The sequence below is a fragment of the Pimephales promelas genome, chromosome 2 (genome assembly GCF_988280905.1).
Source record: "Pimephales promelas chromosome 2, fPimPro1.hap1.1, whole genome shotgun sequence".
Lineage (NCBI taxonomy): Eukaryota > Metazoa > Chordata > Actinopteri > Cypriniformes > Leuciscidae > Pimephales > Pimephales promelas.
In genome coordinates, this window is record NC_142770.1 from 11,062,622 (window position 1) to 11,077,044 (window position 14,423).

At 36.8% G+C, this 14,423-nt stretch overlaps 3 protein-coding genes across 8 annotated transcripts in view; 1 reads left to right on the top strand and 2 right to left on the bottom strand.

The window, feature by feature from the left end:
- Positions 1–2,396, top strand: part of rabgap1l (RAB GTPase activating protein 1-like) — a 90,076-nt gene extending 87,680 nt beyond the window's left edge. Inside the window, exon 26 of the mRNA XM_039682325.2 lies at positions 1,011–2,396. Within this exon, the coding sequence (XP_039538259.2) occupies positions 1,011–1,145 (135 nt within the window). The 3' untranslated portion in view covers positions 1,146–2,396. The remainder of the gene's footprint in view (positions 1–1,010) is intronic.
- Positions 2,397–3,404: 1,008 nt separating this feature from the next.
- LOC120486357 (interferon-induced protein 44-like) lies at positions 3,405–9,609 on the bottom strand. Of its 6 annotated transcripts, XM_039682333.2 has the most exons (10): positions 9,467–9,609; positions 8,682–8,780; positions 8,484–8,524; positions 6,767–7,278; positions 6,589–6,643; positions 5,117–5,312; positions 4,885–5,037; positions 4,636–4,807; positions 4,442–4,542; positions 3,405–4,364 (listed from the first exon to the last, which is right to left on the bottom strand). In XM_039682333.2, the coding sequence occupies exons 3-10, from the start codon at positions 8,504–8,506 to the stop codon at positions 4,179–4,181; spliced, it is 1,398 nt and encodes a 465-aa protein (XP_039538267.2). In that variant the 5' UTR covers positions 8,507–8,524; positions 8,682–8,780; positions 9,467–9,609; the 3' UTR covers positions 3,405–4,178. The 6 variants fall into 6 exon arrangements, with proteins under 6 accessions (XP_039538267.2, XP_088991081.1, XP_088991074.1 ...); XM_089134955.1 differs by lacking the exon at positions 8,484–8,524; XM_089134948.1 differs by lacking the exons at positions 8,484–8,524; positions 9,467–9,609 and adding an exon at positions 9,088–9,125.
- Positions 9,088–13,904, bottom strand: LOC120486358 (interferon-induced protein 44-like). Its single transcript, XM_039682336.2, has 9 exons — positions 13,754–13,904; positions 12,534–13,044; positions 12,322–12,376; positions 12,053–12,248; positions 11,820–11,972; positions 11,546–11,717; positions 11,341–11,441; positions 9,467–11,263; positions 9,088–9,271 (listed from the first exon to the last, which is right to left on the bottom strand). The coding sequence occupies exons 2-8, from the start codon at positions 13,042–13,044 to the stop codon at positions 11,087–11,089; spliced, it is 1,365 nt and encodes a 454-aa protein (XP_039538270.2). The 5' UTR covers positions 13,754–13,904; the 3' UTR covers positions 9,088–9,271; positions 9,467–11,086.
- Between the last annotated feature and the right edge of the window lie 519 nt (positions 13,905–14,423).

Below are 14,423 nucleotides of genomic sequence, written 5' to 3' on the forward strand. Positions count from 1 at the left end.
GCAATTTTGACTTAAATCTCAGTTACGAGTTTATTCACATGACTTTGACTTAAATCTCATAATGTTACAACTTTGTTCATGTAATTTTGTAATTTTGACCTAAATGTCATGTTTCACAGAATTTTGACTTAAATTTCATTATGTTAAGACTTTATTTACATAATTCTGACTTAAATCTCATTATGTTACGACTCTGTTCACATAATTTTGACTTAAATCTCATAATGTTACAACTTTTTTCATGTAATTTTGACCTAAATCTCATGTTTCACATAATTTTGGCTTAAATTTCATTGTTCAGACTTTATTCACATAATTCTGACTTAAATCTCATAATTTTATGAGTCTATTCACATAATTTTGACTTAAATCTCATAATTTTACAATTTTGTTCATGTAAGTTTGACCTAAATCTCATGTTTCACATAATTTTGACTTAAATTTCATTATGTTAAGACTTTATTCACATAATTCTGACTTAAATCTCATTATGTTACGACTCTGTTTACATAATTTTGACTTAAATCTCATAATGTTACAACTTTGTTCATGTAATTTTGACCTAAATCTCATGTTTCACATAATTTTGACTTAAATTTCATATTGTTACGACTTCCATGTAAGCTTTGCGTTACTTTCATAATTTTGACAATTCTCATTATGTTTACTTTATTCTTGTCATTTTTACTTAAATCTCAGAATTTTATGTGACTTTGCTCACAAACTTTTGCTTTAATCTAATAATTTTGACTTTATTTTTGTCTTTTTGACTTAATTTTCAAACGATTACACATGTACTCTTGTACTTTTAAGACTTTATTCTCAAAACTTTGACTTTATGCATGCCTACTTAAAGTTTTTTCTGGCACTAAAAATCTGCTGTCGTATCTTACCAAAGAAACTCAGTTAACACGTGTTGTAAATATTACTTGGTAAATATTAAAAATTACAGTTTACAGCCATGTCAGTTTACAGTAACTTAAATATGATTTGTTAATGTCATGTACCAGGAGCTGGAGCATCAGAGGGGCGTTTTGATGACTGAGGTTCAAGCTGCCAAAAACTCCTGGTTCAGTAAAACACTGGGCAACCTCAAGACTTCCTCCGGTAACCAGTCACCCTCCTCACCCAAAGAGGGCCAGTAGGACTCGCCAAAGGTTAGAGGAGCGTGACCCTTCCGCTTGGCCAATCGGAGTAGAAAACAAGCTGTCTAATGAACACTACTAGCAACACAACATGGCAATGCAGTATTCCCTCACATGGACTAATGAAGGACTTGAACAACCCTCCATCCAGATGCACTTACTACTGTTACCATTTTCTTTGCTTGTGATGCCACCTAGTGGATATTAGCAAGTACCAGAGTAACAATTATTCCTTTTACCCATGTTCAACCCGTTATCCACTTCTGTGGATTGAAACTACCAGTTCTAGCATGCAAGTACATAAACTATGACCTTTAGACCATCAGTTGCTTTACTCAGAGGGAATACTGCATTCTGCTTACCATTAAAAGTAAAAAAAAAATTTCTATATAGAAATGATAAATGTAACAGTTTTGTCATATAAATATGTATAACTATATGTTGATTTTTATTTTAATCTTGTACAGTTCTGAAAGGAAAGTGTTCCATTATTTTTTACGATTTTGAATATGAATGTCCTCTTTATAAATGTCAAATACCGAAAAGCACAGAAAATATAGACCACGTATGGAAACAAGCATTCCCTTTCCGTCCACTCTCGTAGTTCTCCATTGCTGTAGACTGTTCGTAGACGAATTCGCAGTGAGCACGTAATTCGTCAGACGACGCGAAGCTTTCACGTTTGCGATGGCCACGCTGCACATATTGTTTATTTGATGTTATTTAACAAGTATGAGCGATTCAGTGACAAATGCCAGGCAGAAAGCACAAACTTGTCATGTCCGAGCATCTTAAAAGCCATATGGAGTCAAAGTGAACACCTGCAATCAATTTCATCTGCTATTTGTCAGGATGTCCATATTAATAGTTTTCCTATACGTGTTGTGTTTTACCAAGCGTGTTGCCTCTTATTCACGCTAACAAGTCACCGTATTAACACTGATATAAAAAAAAGGTCTTGTCTTCTATTTTGTCATTTTTGAAATTGTGGTTTAAAAATGCCAAACTAATACTACAAATTAAGAAAGAGGTGTCAGTTTAATATGAACTGATAATGCTGTCCTGTGGGTTTCTACAGATGGTTACAGGAGTTTTTTATATAGTAATCTACAGGACGGAAAACGTCTGTTCCAGCCTGCTGATGTCGTCTGTCTAGTAACTAGCCTATCTGACAGTAAACATATGGTTCTTGGTCCATGTTTCATTTGATTCACACCTTTCGTTATTTCAATAAACAGTAATGCTAATTCAGCTTTTGTCTGTATATCTTTTCTAGCAATATGTCAACTTCGCTTACCTTTCTGCTTATTATTTTTTATACACTGTGTGATTTTTACCCCCATCTAGTGGCGAAAAGATATATGACCATCCAGCGAATATTAGTTTCTGTTCCTCTCAATGGGCTCTATGCACGGCGTTATTTCCGGTGAAGGATTAAGGATGCTCGATAACTTCCGCCGATCATAGAGTCCAATGCAATACCGAGAATTTATATTGAATTTTATACTCCATGGTTATACTAATGAAACGTTAGTCACAAAAACAGATAAAACAGACACCCCTCGTTGTGTTTATGCTTCTTTTTAAAATTATATTAAATAAACATAACTATATATAAAATTACATCTAAACGTATGTACGTTTCGTTTCAAAGACGGGAGGACAGTAAATATTGAAGACTCTGCCATAATCCCGTTTTCTCCGGTTTTCCTCCGCTTTAATCTACACAACCGGAAATGGACGAGCATCCTTACGTCAAATGCGGAACTTATGCGTGCATATAGCCCATTGCGATTTCGTTTTAACTCCTACGGTGGCCAATGTAGTCCAAGATTAACATGGCTTCCAGTTCGACCTCGTCCATGAGTGTTAACTCAAAGGTAAACGCGAAAGGCAAAGCTTCAATTAACTGGCATGTCCCTCTTTGGCTAATGTACTTTCAAGATGGAGGGGCATTAGATTGGCGACCGACATTAGAACCCCTTACCCGTATTGCATATTATACACTCACGAGAATACTTTATTACTTGAACGAAGTAAATATACATTAATGAGCACATATATTTTTGAAAGAACTAAGTGTTTTTAGCTAAGAATAAACTAAAAGAGTTACACAGTGTAACGTTAGCTTTAAGTTATATTTTAGACTCTTGCCTTTATTTTATAGGTAGACGTTATTAGTTTAATACAATTGTTTATTATTTTTGTAACACAATTGTATGTAAACATAAAGAAATAGACTTCTTATGATGAAGCGTACAATCCGTGGTATTCCACAAACATAACTTTTATTCATTATCTCTTATTTTAAATCCAAATGTTGTTACTGAAAATGTTTTTTCAGCATTGTGTTTTTCACAGTAAAGTTTGGTACAATCTTTCATAGACATATTCACTTTTAAACGCACTACATCACCATCACCATAAAGTGCCTTTGACACTTCAGTTTACATGATAAAAAGCTGGGATTTTACATTTAACTTCATGTGTGTTGTGTAAAAGAGAGCCTGTTAGAAATGCATTTTGGTCAAGTTCCAGCACTTTTTATAAGTTAACTGTAAGCTGACAATGTATGAGCAAACCACTATATGTCCACCCTATCATGAACAAATTCACAAGATATTTTCATTACATTTTCAGAAACAATTCATTTTAGTTAATCGGAAAAGTCTTTGATAATAAACAGAGAAATCACAATGCTGAAAATGTTTCAGTAACAACATTTACAAATTTAAAACATAGAATACAGCAGTGGATCATTCGCTTTCTGTAAACGCGTCATATTTTGTGAAATATGTGTGAAGGCACCATCCAGCGTTTTTGTGTGCTATCCCAAAACACAAAATTCACAACTGTTATGTGATAGGAATACAGAACACTCACAGAATTGTAGGTTGTAACAACAGAACTCTTTGTGTTTTACATTAACTCAAATAATCTGTAATTGTGGTTATATTTGTTGCAGACAAATTCTACATTTTAGTCACAAATCTGGCCTCAGAATAGTTGAGGAAATTAAATAACAGCAGCCCGTTATATGGGGTTGCTCTCTGTGTGACCAACATCATCCAGATAGTCGTCTGCAAAGTTGAACATCTGCTGTAGCGCCGTGAGAAGCAGGACGTCACAGTTGAGCTCCAGCTCCAGCTCCTGACTGTAGTTCTTCACCGGTAACACACAAGACACCGGCACACCCAACCGAGAGCTCACCTCTTGCACCTGCACAGACAAAACAACATGTCAGTCACTCTGAGTCCTGTGGGAACAGCTCATGTGATCATGTGACCATGTCTCACCTTCGTCTTGATGTAGGAACTGACATAAAGGCTTTGAAGATCTTCCTCCACTAGAGGACATGCTTCATCTACTTTTGTCAACAAGACAATCTGAGCAATCCCTGAAAATATTGAGGTGTGTGACATCACAGTTAGCTCAATGTACAACCTACTTTGGATTAGTCACATGATTGGCATAAATATGGTCGCCTTACCCAGTGAGTTCACTTTTTTGCGTATGGCAGCGAGTTTTTCCTCAAGTTTGCTGGACATGATGGAGATTTTAGTGGCGTCGATCACATACACCACACAGTGGATCTTCTCCTGCAGAGATGCAGATCTGGAAGACTTTTGCTCATCCGGTTGAAATGCTGTTGTGGGGTTGAACTGAGGATAGAGCATGAAACAAACGTTTTATCATTCATACTTCAACCCTTATTCATTTTGGAGAACAGTGTACTTACTTTATAGCGGTCTGGTACGTGACCTTGAAGAATGCTGCTGATGTCATCAATATCCAGTCCTGCACCTGATTGTTCCTCGAGTCCCATGGTGTCACACAACACAAATGGCAACGGCTTTCCCTCACGACCGTCTTTCACTGGATACGTGCGAAACTACCAACCCAGAAGAGAAACACATCAAGATCTGAAGAGACACTTCTGTAGGAAACACTGAATCCTGTTGAATCTGTACCTGTGTGGTGAGACTAGTGCCGGCAGATCCTGACATGGCTTTGCTGGTTATACGGCCCATGAAGATCGAGTTGATGGAGTTGAAGAAACTGGATTTTCCAGCACCTACAGGACCGATCATTAGGATTCTGACCCGACTCACAGACTTCATCAGGGGTTTATAATTCCTGATCGATTCCATGAGCTCGTCTCTTCGTCTACAGCATAAACACATTTTATAGGTGCATATCAAATTACAATAGAAAAATATAGCTGCATGCAGTGATGATGGGTTCAAACCCCGACGCCACCGCCACATCTGTGGCTTTAGTACAACTGTGCAGGCAATATACACGTAAAGCGTGTAAATGTAATAGAATTATCATAATCATTTGAATATGCCACATTTACTGCAGCCAGCGCCGCTATGACCATGAACCACAACAGCCACTTCCATGAGATCAATAACATTTACATGAATATCATGTCATAGAATGTTATAGGTCACTTAAAAAAATTTGTAAGTCCATAATTTTTTTATATTTGCATTAATCTTATTTTATTAATCTTAGTAACTATATAAAACTATGTTGTCAGTCTGTTGTCACACACAGAGGAAGAGTAAAATCAATGGATTAACTGTTTCCCAATAGTTGAACCAGAAGATTCAACAACATTTTAAACCAAAAATGTAAATCTAAAGTGTGACAGAAATTAGATTTTGATGTCTAATATATATCCAAAAGCAATACCTTATAAAAGCAACCCATTCTGAAAACACTGTTCTCAGCAACTTTCCAAAAGAGTGCGAAGTTATCATTCACAGCCCAAAATTAAGCTCAGAAGTATATAATGTATCTTAAAGCAGTAGTTCACTTTTAACAAAAACATTTGCTGATAATTTACTCACCCTCATGTCATCCAAGATATCCATGTCTTGCTTTCTTCAGTCGAACGAATAAAATGAACAAATTTGGAAAAAGATTTGTTCATTTTGATGAACGAGTTCAAACAGGAGAGTCACACAGAACAGAGCAAAGCGAGCATTTGGGCTTGTAAAACGTAAACTTTTTTTTTTTTTTTTTTTTTTAAGAGCGATTGTTTTGCTTGATAAGACCCTTATTCATCGTCTGAAATCGTTTAAAGCCCTTTGAACAGTTTGCACTGAAACTGTCTTTTGGACCTTGAACCGTTTGGTTACCAGTAAAGTGCATTATATGGATAAAAATCCTAAAATGTTTTCCCCCTGGAAAAGGGGTCCTCAAATATAACCATATAAAAGGGTCCGCTGCAGAGTCCCCCATAACCCCCCCCTGTCCACCTGTAACCCTGATGCCCGACGATTCCAACGTGTGTGCAAAGTTTCAGCATGTTAAGGGCCCCAAAAGTGCCCGAAAATGTGAATTAAAAATGTACTTAAAAGAAAACATCAGGGCCCTTCACCCCTTAGGGCTTTAGTGAACAAAAGATCTCAAAACCTGAGCGGGAACATACTCAGCTGTCCACAGAACGTTCCTCCATGGTTTCTCCTCAGCACTGATTTGAAAGCCTGGTGCAATGAGGAGAATGTTAAAAAAATAAAAACAAAGTTATTTAAAAGGACTGAAACTTATTGTACAGTACATGACTACATGTGCAAATTAAACTCTTTTTTTTCTGATGATTGACTTACTCTGTTCCACTTTGTACACCTCACATTCAGTCAATTGAGCGTCGTTCCCATACAGTTTTGCTGGATCAACACTAAATGAATTCCCTCCTTGATTTAACAAAACTGGTTGGTTGTTGAAGCAAAAGTACAACTGTTGGCCAAAGTTGGGTCCTCCAGTGTCATCAAGACGTGCATTATATCCACTGTTAACTTTAATGCACACAGGGATCTTTCCTTGAAAGCTGAACAGGAATATGTCTGGATCAGTAATTTGCTGTCCACTTTGAGTATAATCTACACTAGTGTATCCACCAAAGATGTAGCCTGAACCGTTATAGGCTACAAGTAAAGTGGGACCCTGACGGTCACATCTCTGATGGAAGGCAGAAGCAGTATATCCATGAACAGAAGCTTTGTAGAGAAGAGTCAGGTCAACATTCCCCAGCAAACCACAGAGCTGCTTTCTTTTCTCTTCTGGTAAATCAGAAGTGAGGGAGTCCGTGGGAACATTTCTGACTTGTCTTTTATACATCCTTGAAGAAAAAGACATGCAAATAATACAATATGAATTGAGCTTAATGAATTAAAGGGTTAGTTCACCCAAAAATGAAAATTCTGTCAGTATTTACTCACCCTCATGTTGTTCCAGCCCCGTAAGACCTTCGTTCATCTTCGCAACACAAATTAAGATATTTTTGATGAAATCTGAGAGCTGGATCACTCCTCCATACTAGTCTATAGGCTTCTTGAGGGATTGAAACTTGCCGGCCCCGAAAAGTTATTAAAGACATCGTTAAAATAGTCCGAGTGGCTCAAACTTAAGTTTATCAAGCGACGAGAATACTTTTTGAGCACAAAAAAACAAACAAAAATAACGACTTGATTTCGTTAAATAAAGACGACTTTATTTATCAAGCGACGAGAATACTTTTTGTGTGTAAAAAACACAAAAATAACGACTTTATTCAACTATTCATTTCCTTCTCTGTGGGCCTCTAGTTAGTTAAACTAGTGTGATAGCGTAGAGCTACACCACACGTAGGCTCACTATTTAATTGGCCGACGCTGGTCATGTGTGTGATGCGTGTGACGTACAACAACAGATCATACGCTGTTACACTAGTGAACTCACTCGAGGCTCACAGAGAAGGAAATTAATAGTTGAAATAAAGTCGTTATTTTTGTGTTTTTTTGCACACAAAAAGTGTTCTCGTCGCTTGATAAAGTTAAGATTGAGCCACTGTTGTCACTTGGACTATTTTAATGATGTCTTTAATAACTTTTCGGGGAACAAGTTTCAATCCCACAAGAAGCCTATGGACTAGTATGGAGGAGTGATCCAGCTCTCAGATTTCATCAAAAATATCTTAATTTGTGTTCCGAAGATGAACGAGGTTGGAACAACATGAGGGTGAGTAAAAACTGACAGAATTTTCATTTTTGGGTGAACTATCACTTTAATATGTTCAGTCAGCACAATCCACCAACCGGGTACACTTTTGGGTCCTATTTTATTTTGTTTATATTACAACAGCTAAATAGATAAAATAGAAAATAGATAACAGCTCAGATTTAGTTTGATGTCCTGTTGATGATCCACATTTTTGGGCATTTGTTGAAAAAGTTGATAAGTCACAATTCCCCTGTTTGTGGCTTTTGTAAAAAAAAAAAAATTGTTTGTTTGTTTGTTTGATATAGACCTAAAGCACAATTGAATTTTATTCAATTTCATACTTACTTTCCTTTAATCTTGCTGTTCATTGTTTCTTTGAATTGCCACTGAACAAAGAGTTATAAGAAAATAAGAGTTTATATCAAAATAAAATCATTTTTACAGCATATTTTCCAAACACAAATTAATAAATAATAATTTAAAACTACTTTGAATATATGTATGCAATATTTTATACTCTTATAATATGTATGTGTAACTTACCTTTCGTAGAGCGCTTTCTGTGTGAAAAGAAACACTGAAATGCTTCAACTTGTTTTTAGGATGTTACACCCAAGTCAAGCCTGTTCTGTTGTTTTATTTCTGTGATACAGGAAATATTTTTTGCATTGAAATGGAGATGAATGTGGAAATTACTAAGGTGTGGGAACCGCCACATTCCTCACCTGGCTTTGTCTCTGAGCAAACAGGTTCTCATTGCTCAAGCATTAGATATATATATATATATATATATATATATATATATATATATATATATATATATATATATAATTTGAATTATATTTTACAATATTAGCAGTAGTTTTTACTGTATTTTATGTCACATAAATGCGTTTTTCATATTGTTTATTACAGTTTGTCTTTTGAAATCCACATTTCAAGAACATACCTGAACTCAGTCACCCCAGTGGTTAAGTTTACGATAAGATGTATGTATATATTATGTATGTAGATCACGCGGCCTATATTATCCAATCATAAATCAGGTAGCAGACTCAACGGAGGGGAGTGGCAGGCCTATGGTGGCAGGCAGGGAATCGAAATTCGGCACAACACCAGAATCGAAACTGAAACTAATGATAACAAATGATTATTCCGTTTCATCCCTGTGATTCAATAATAGTTCATATACAAATATACTAGTACAAAACATTTCACGATTGACGTTTACGATTACGATAACATTTTCTACTTTCAAAATTTTGAATAATTAGGCCAATATACAATATACAGGCTCTTATAATATTTATATAGACAACGATGCTTACCTTTTTCTTCGTGCAACAAAAACATGTAAATGTAAGCAGCAGTTAATTCTTTCCTGACTCAAAATGCCAGAAGAACGTTACAACATAGACAGATAGACAGTTGCCTGCATAGACAGGCAACCAGAGCCGTGAACTCCGCCGAGACACACGCTGCCATAGATATCTATATAAAGGCTAGATATGTCGTCAACGCTGTTGGCCAATGGAGGTCGACGTCTGCACCTGGCGGCCATCTTGTCACAGGCAGCTCGCTCACTCGTAACATTGTGTTAATGGTACATGTACTATTTAAATGACCATAACTTGCTCAATTTTCTACCGATTTTTAAACGGTTAGTTTTGTTATAAACGTCAGAGATGTAGTTATAACACTGCATACTCATGAATAAAAAGTGTATAAATAAATAATCATCCAGATAATTATAGCCATGTTAATAACGTTTGTAAGAAACCAAACCGTTTGTAAATCCGTCAAGATTTCAACGAGATAAGAGTATTTGTGTTCGTGCTGATCACTCATCTTACATCAGCTTGTTTGTGACAAGATGGCCGCCGGTGATGACGATGGAAACTCCGCCGTAATACATCTAGCCTTTATATACATATCTATGCACGCTGCAGCCTGTAGCACAATGGCGTAGCTGGACGGTCATAAACGCATGCGCAGTACCGATCTCTGGGTTTTAATCATAGACAGTAAAAGAGTTTTAATTCGCATGCGCTGGTCCATAGACTGGTCTAAGTGATATATATGCTCAATATTGTACTGAGATGATGTTATAACCTTTGTAGTAGTAGCCTACTGTTAAATAGTTATCAGTAATTATTTACATAAATGGTATGCTTAAGTTTTCAGAGTTGACTTGAATGCTAGATGTAATGCTCTTGCTATATATAAATATATACATACATACATACATACATACATACATACATATACTGTATATATGACTATAATCACCAACACGTGTGATGGGGCGTCAGGTAAAATCTTGCCTAGGGCAGCAAATTGGTCAGGGCCGGCCCTGCTCTAAGCAAACAAACAGCAATATTTTCAATTCAACTCAATAACGCACTGCGGCACTGGCAATTAATTAAGCGTCATTAAAATTGGATGTGTTTTCGTTTATGGACCCTTGGGGAACACCACAGGGAAGTGTAGCTATGGATGAAACAGAGCCTCCAATGCCTACTGAAAGGGCCCTGTTACTAAGAAAAGATCTAAACCCGATAAGGGCACTTCCTCGGATACCCACACACTGTACAAGGCGGGACAATAGAATGCCATGATCAACAGTGTCGAACGCTGCACTAAAATATAAAAAAGCGCTAAAACTACTCCCAGTCCCCAGAGATAATATCCTATGTTGTAGTTCTTTGACAATAATCATTAAACTTTTCATGTTACAGACTTAAAACTGAGAGTTGACAATGACTTAAATAACTGGAAGTGGAAGACACCAGATGCCTCGCACATTTTATTGACTAATCGCACCTGTTTTTCTGTTAAAATTAAGGTGGGTAGGCATTTTGATTTGCATTTTGCATTATTCACATAAATGCAAAAAAGCTTTCTTTAAGCTATGTAAATGATTCACAGAGCTTTCAATTTTGCCATTTTCAACCCTCCACAGGACGTATATCATCAAAATAGTCGTCTGCAAGGCGAAGCATCTGCTGTAGCGCCGTGAGAAGCAGGACGTCACAGTTGAGCTCCAGCTCCAGCTCCTGACTGTAGTTCTTCACCGGTAACACACAAGACACCGGCACACCCAACCGAGAGCTCACCTCCTGCACCTGCACAGACAAAACAACATCTCAGTCACTCCGAGTCCTGTGGGAACAGCTCATATGATCATGTGATCATGTCTCACCTTCGTCTTGATGTAGGAACTGACATAAAGGCTTTGAAGATCTTCCTCCACTAGAGGACATGCTTCATCTACTTTCGTCATCAAGACGATCTGCGGAATGCCTGAAAATAATGACGTGTGTCACATCACATGCAACTATCAGGTATCTCAATTTACAACCTACTTTGGATTAGTCACATGATTGGCATAAATATGGTCACCTTACCCAGTGTGTTCACTTTTCTGCGTGTGGCAGTGAGTTTTTCCTCTAGTTTGCTGGACATGATGGAGATTTTAGTGGCGTCGATCACATACACCACACAGTGGATCTTCTCCGGCAGAGATGCAGGTCTGGAAGACTTTTGCTCATCCGGTTGAAATGGTGCCATGGGGTTGAACTGAATTGAAAGTAATAGAACTTAAAGAGACATTTTAAATTTAAATTTAAATACTCCTAAATATAAATTTCCAAGCCCAGAAACATGAACCCATGCACTTACTTTATAGCGATCTGGTACGTGACCTTGAAGAATGCTGCTGATGTCATCAACATCCAGTCCTGCACCTGATTGCTCCTCGAGTCCCATGGTGTCACACAACACAAATGGCAACGGCTTTCCTTCACGACCGTCATTCACTGGGTATGTGCGAAACTACCAACAAACAAGAATTATTATTCGTTGTGGAACAATTGTTGTTTAATGTCACAAGCCAAGTCCTATTGAATCTGTACCTGTACGGTCAGACTAGTGCCGGCAGATCCTGACATGGCTTTATTAGTCACATGACCAGTGAAGATTGAGTTAATTGAGTTGAAGAAACTGGATTTTCCAGCACCTACAGGACCAATCATTAGGATTCTGACCCGACTCACTGACGTCATCAGGGGTTTATAATTCTTGATCAGTCCCATGAGCTCGTCTCTTCGTCTATAACAGATCGGTTTTATTATTTCAGATTTCCATAGGAAATGAGCAGAATAGAGATTAAGAAGAAACATACTCAGTTGTCCATAGAACATTCCTCCATGGTTTCTCCTCAACGCTGATCTCAGGCTCTGGGAATTGTTGAATAAAGATATAATTTTTTATTGGGGTAAAATTAAAAGACAACAAATAAGTTAATTATATTAAAGAGACAAAAATGAATTTGTACTTGATTATATGTGTAGAAGAATATAGGTTTGTAATAAAGCTGATGACTGACTGACTTACCCCGTTCCACTTTGTACACCTCACATTCACTCAGTTGAGTGTCATTCCCATACATTGATGAGGTATTAATGTTGAATGCATTCCCTCCTTGATGATACACAACTGGTTGGTTGTTGTAGAAAAAGTACAACTGTTGGCCGAAGCAGGGCCCTTTAGCATCATCATAACGTGCATACTGTCCACTGTTAACTTTGATGTAGCTACAGGCTCCACCTTGAAAGCTGAACAGGAAAGCTTCCCCATCTGTAATCTGCTTTCCACTTTGAGTATAATCTACACTAGTGTATCCACCAAAGATGTAGCCTGAACTGTTATAGGCTACAAGTACTGTGGGACCCTGACGGTCACATCGCTGATGAAAGGCAGAAGCAGTATATCCATGAACAGAAGCTTTGTAGAGAAGAGTCAGGTCAACATTCCCCAGAAAACCACAGAGCTGCTTTCTTTTCTCTTTGGGTAACTTAGAGGTGAGGGGATCTGTACTGACTGTTCTAACTTTTGCTATTAGCATCTGTGACAAAAGAACATGCATTACAAATAATTTTTAAAAAAAATCTCCTCACAATCTTAATAACGCAGTTTCCAACCTTCTTAGGAGAAAGTGCCATTTGTGTCCACATATTAATACTGATAACAGGAATTAAAGGATAATCGTTCAAGAAACGTAACTCTGTTTGTGTTAGGCTAAACTAAATTTAAGTTATTTAATTTTTAAATAAATGTTCATATTTGCTTTATTAAATGAGTTAGAACCAAGTTAGATTTTAACTTATGTTTGCTTTTATTAGTTTATACAAATGTTGTATACATTTCAAAGAAATACAGAATTCTTGATTTGGTTATTCTTTCTGACATCATATACAGAATAGAAAAAAATCGTCTGATTATATTTTTCAAAAAGAAGTCATGTTTTACTTAAAATTGAAAATAATATAACTTTATAAAAAAATTAATTAATGGTCTTGTCCGTCGACTGCATGTTTACATAGAAGAAAAACAATAATAACAGTGCAGTGGAACACACAAAAAATAACTGAAACTGAATATAAAGAATGAAAAGCTTCAAATTAAAGACAAACGATTCATTGATATTCAGTAACCGTTTGTTGGAAGATTAGATTGATTTGATATCAGATAAATAACTTAGTTTGAAATCTGAAGTAATTATCAGTTATTGCGTGCATATTAAGTGAAGCTGTCGATTAAAAAAAATAACTTACGTTTCGTACAGGACTCGGACTTTGCTAGAAACCTCGAAATGCTGCTTCTTTTGTGGACTTTAACCCGAGACGAGCAAAGCTATAACTGCACTGATATTTGCATTGGCGTGTTTCTGAGGGTGCTATTTAACGTTGTAATAAAAAGTCTCTATAAAACCATTCATCTCTTGGACTTTTTTTTCAACAGTGACTGACACGGAACCTCAAAGGATTTAAAGGTGCAGTACACATAAAGAAAGGAATAGTAGGGGAGAACAGGTATGGTTGTAGCACTTTGTGATTTACCATGATCAATTTAATAATCAACATCTTTCTGTAATATGATAATTATATTTAAGAAAAATCTCCAAATTAAATTTCAATGAATCTTGTTAGCATAGCAAAGGAAAACACTACAATGGAGCATCATACACGCCTTTGGTAAAAAGACAGTAACACGATCATTCATTAAAGCTGCAGTCCGCAGTTTTTCCTCTTTGTCGACATCTCTGTTCGAAATCTGCAATTGCAGTCATTCGCGGAATTATCAACTTTACGTGAGTTGTGCCTCGGCATGGCACTGCGCGGATGAACACAATGTTTGAGGAGAGTGTGTGTCTGTTGGGCGCTGGTGTGGATACTGGCATTCAGAATCACAGATTATTCTTTTTGGAAGTATGACTAACATAAT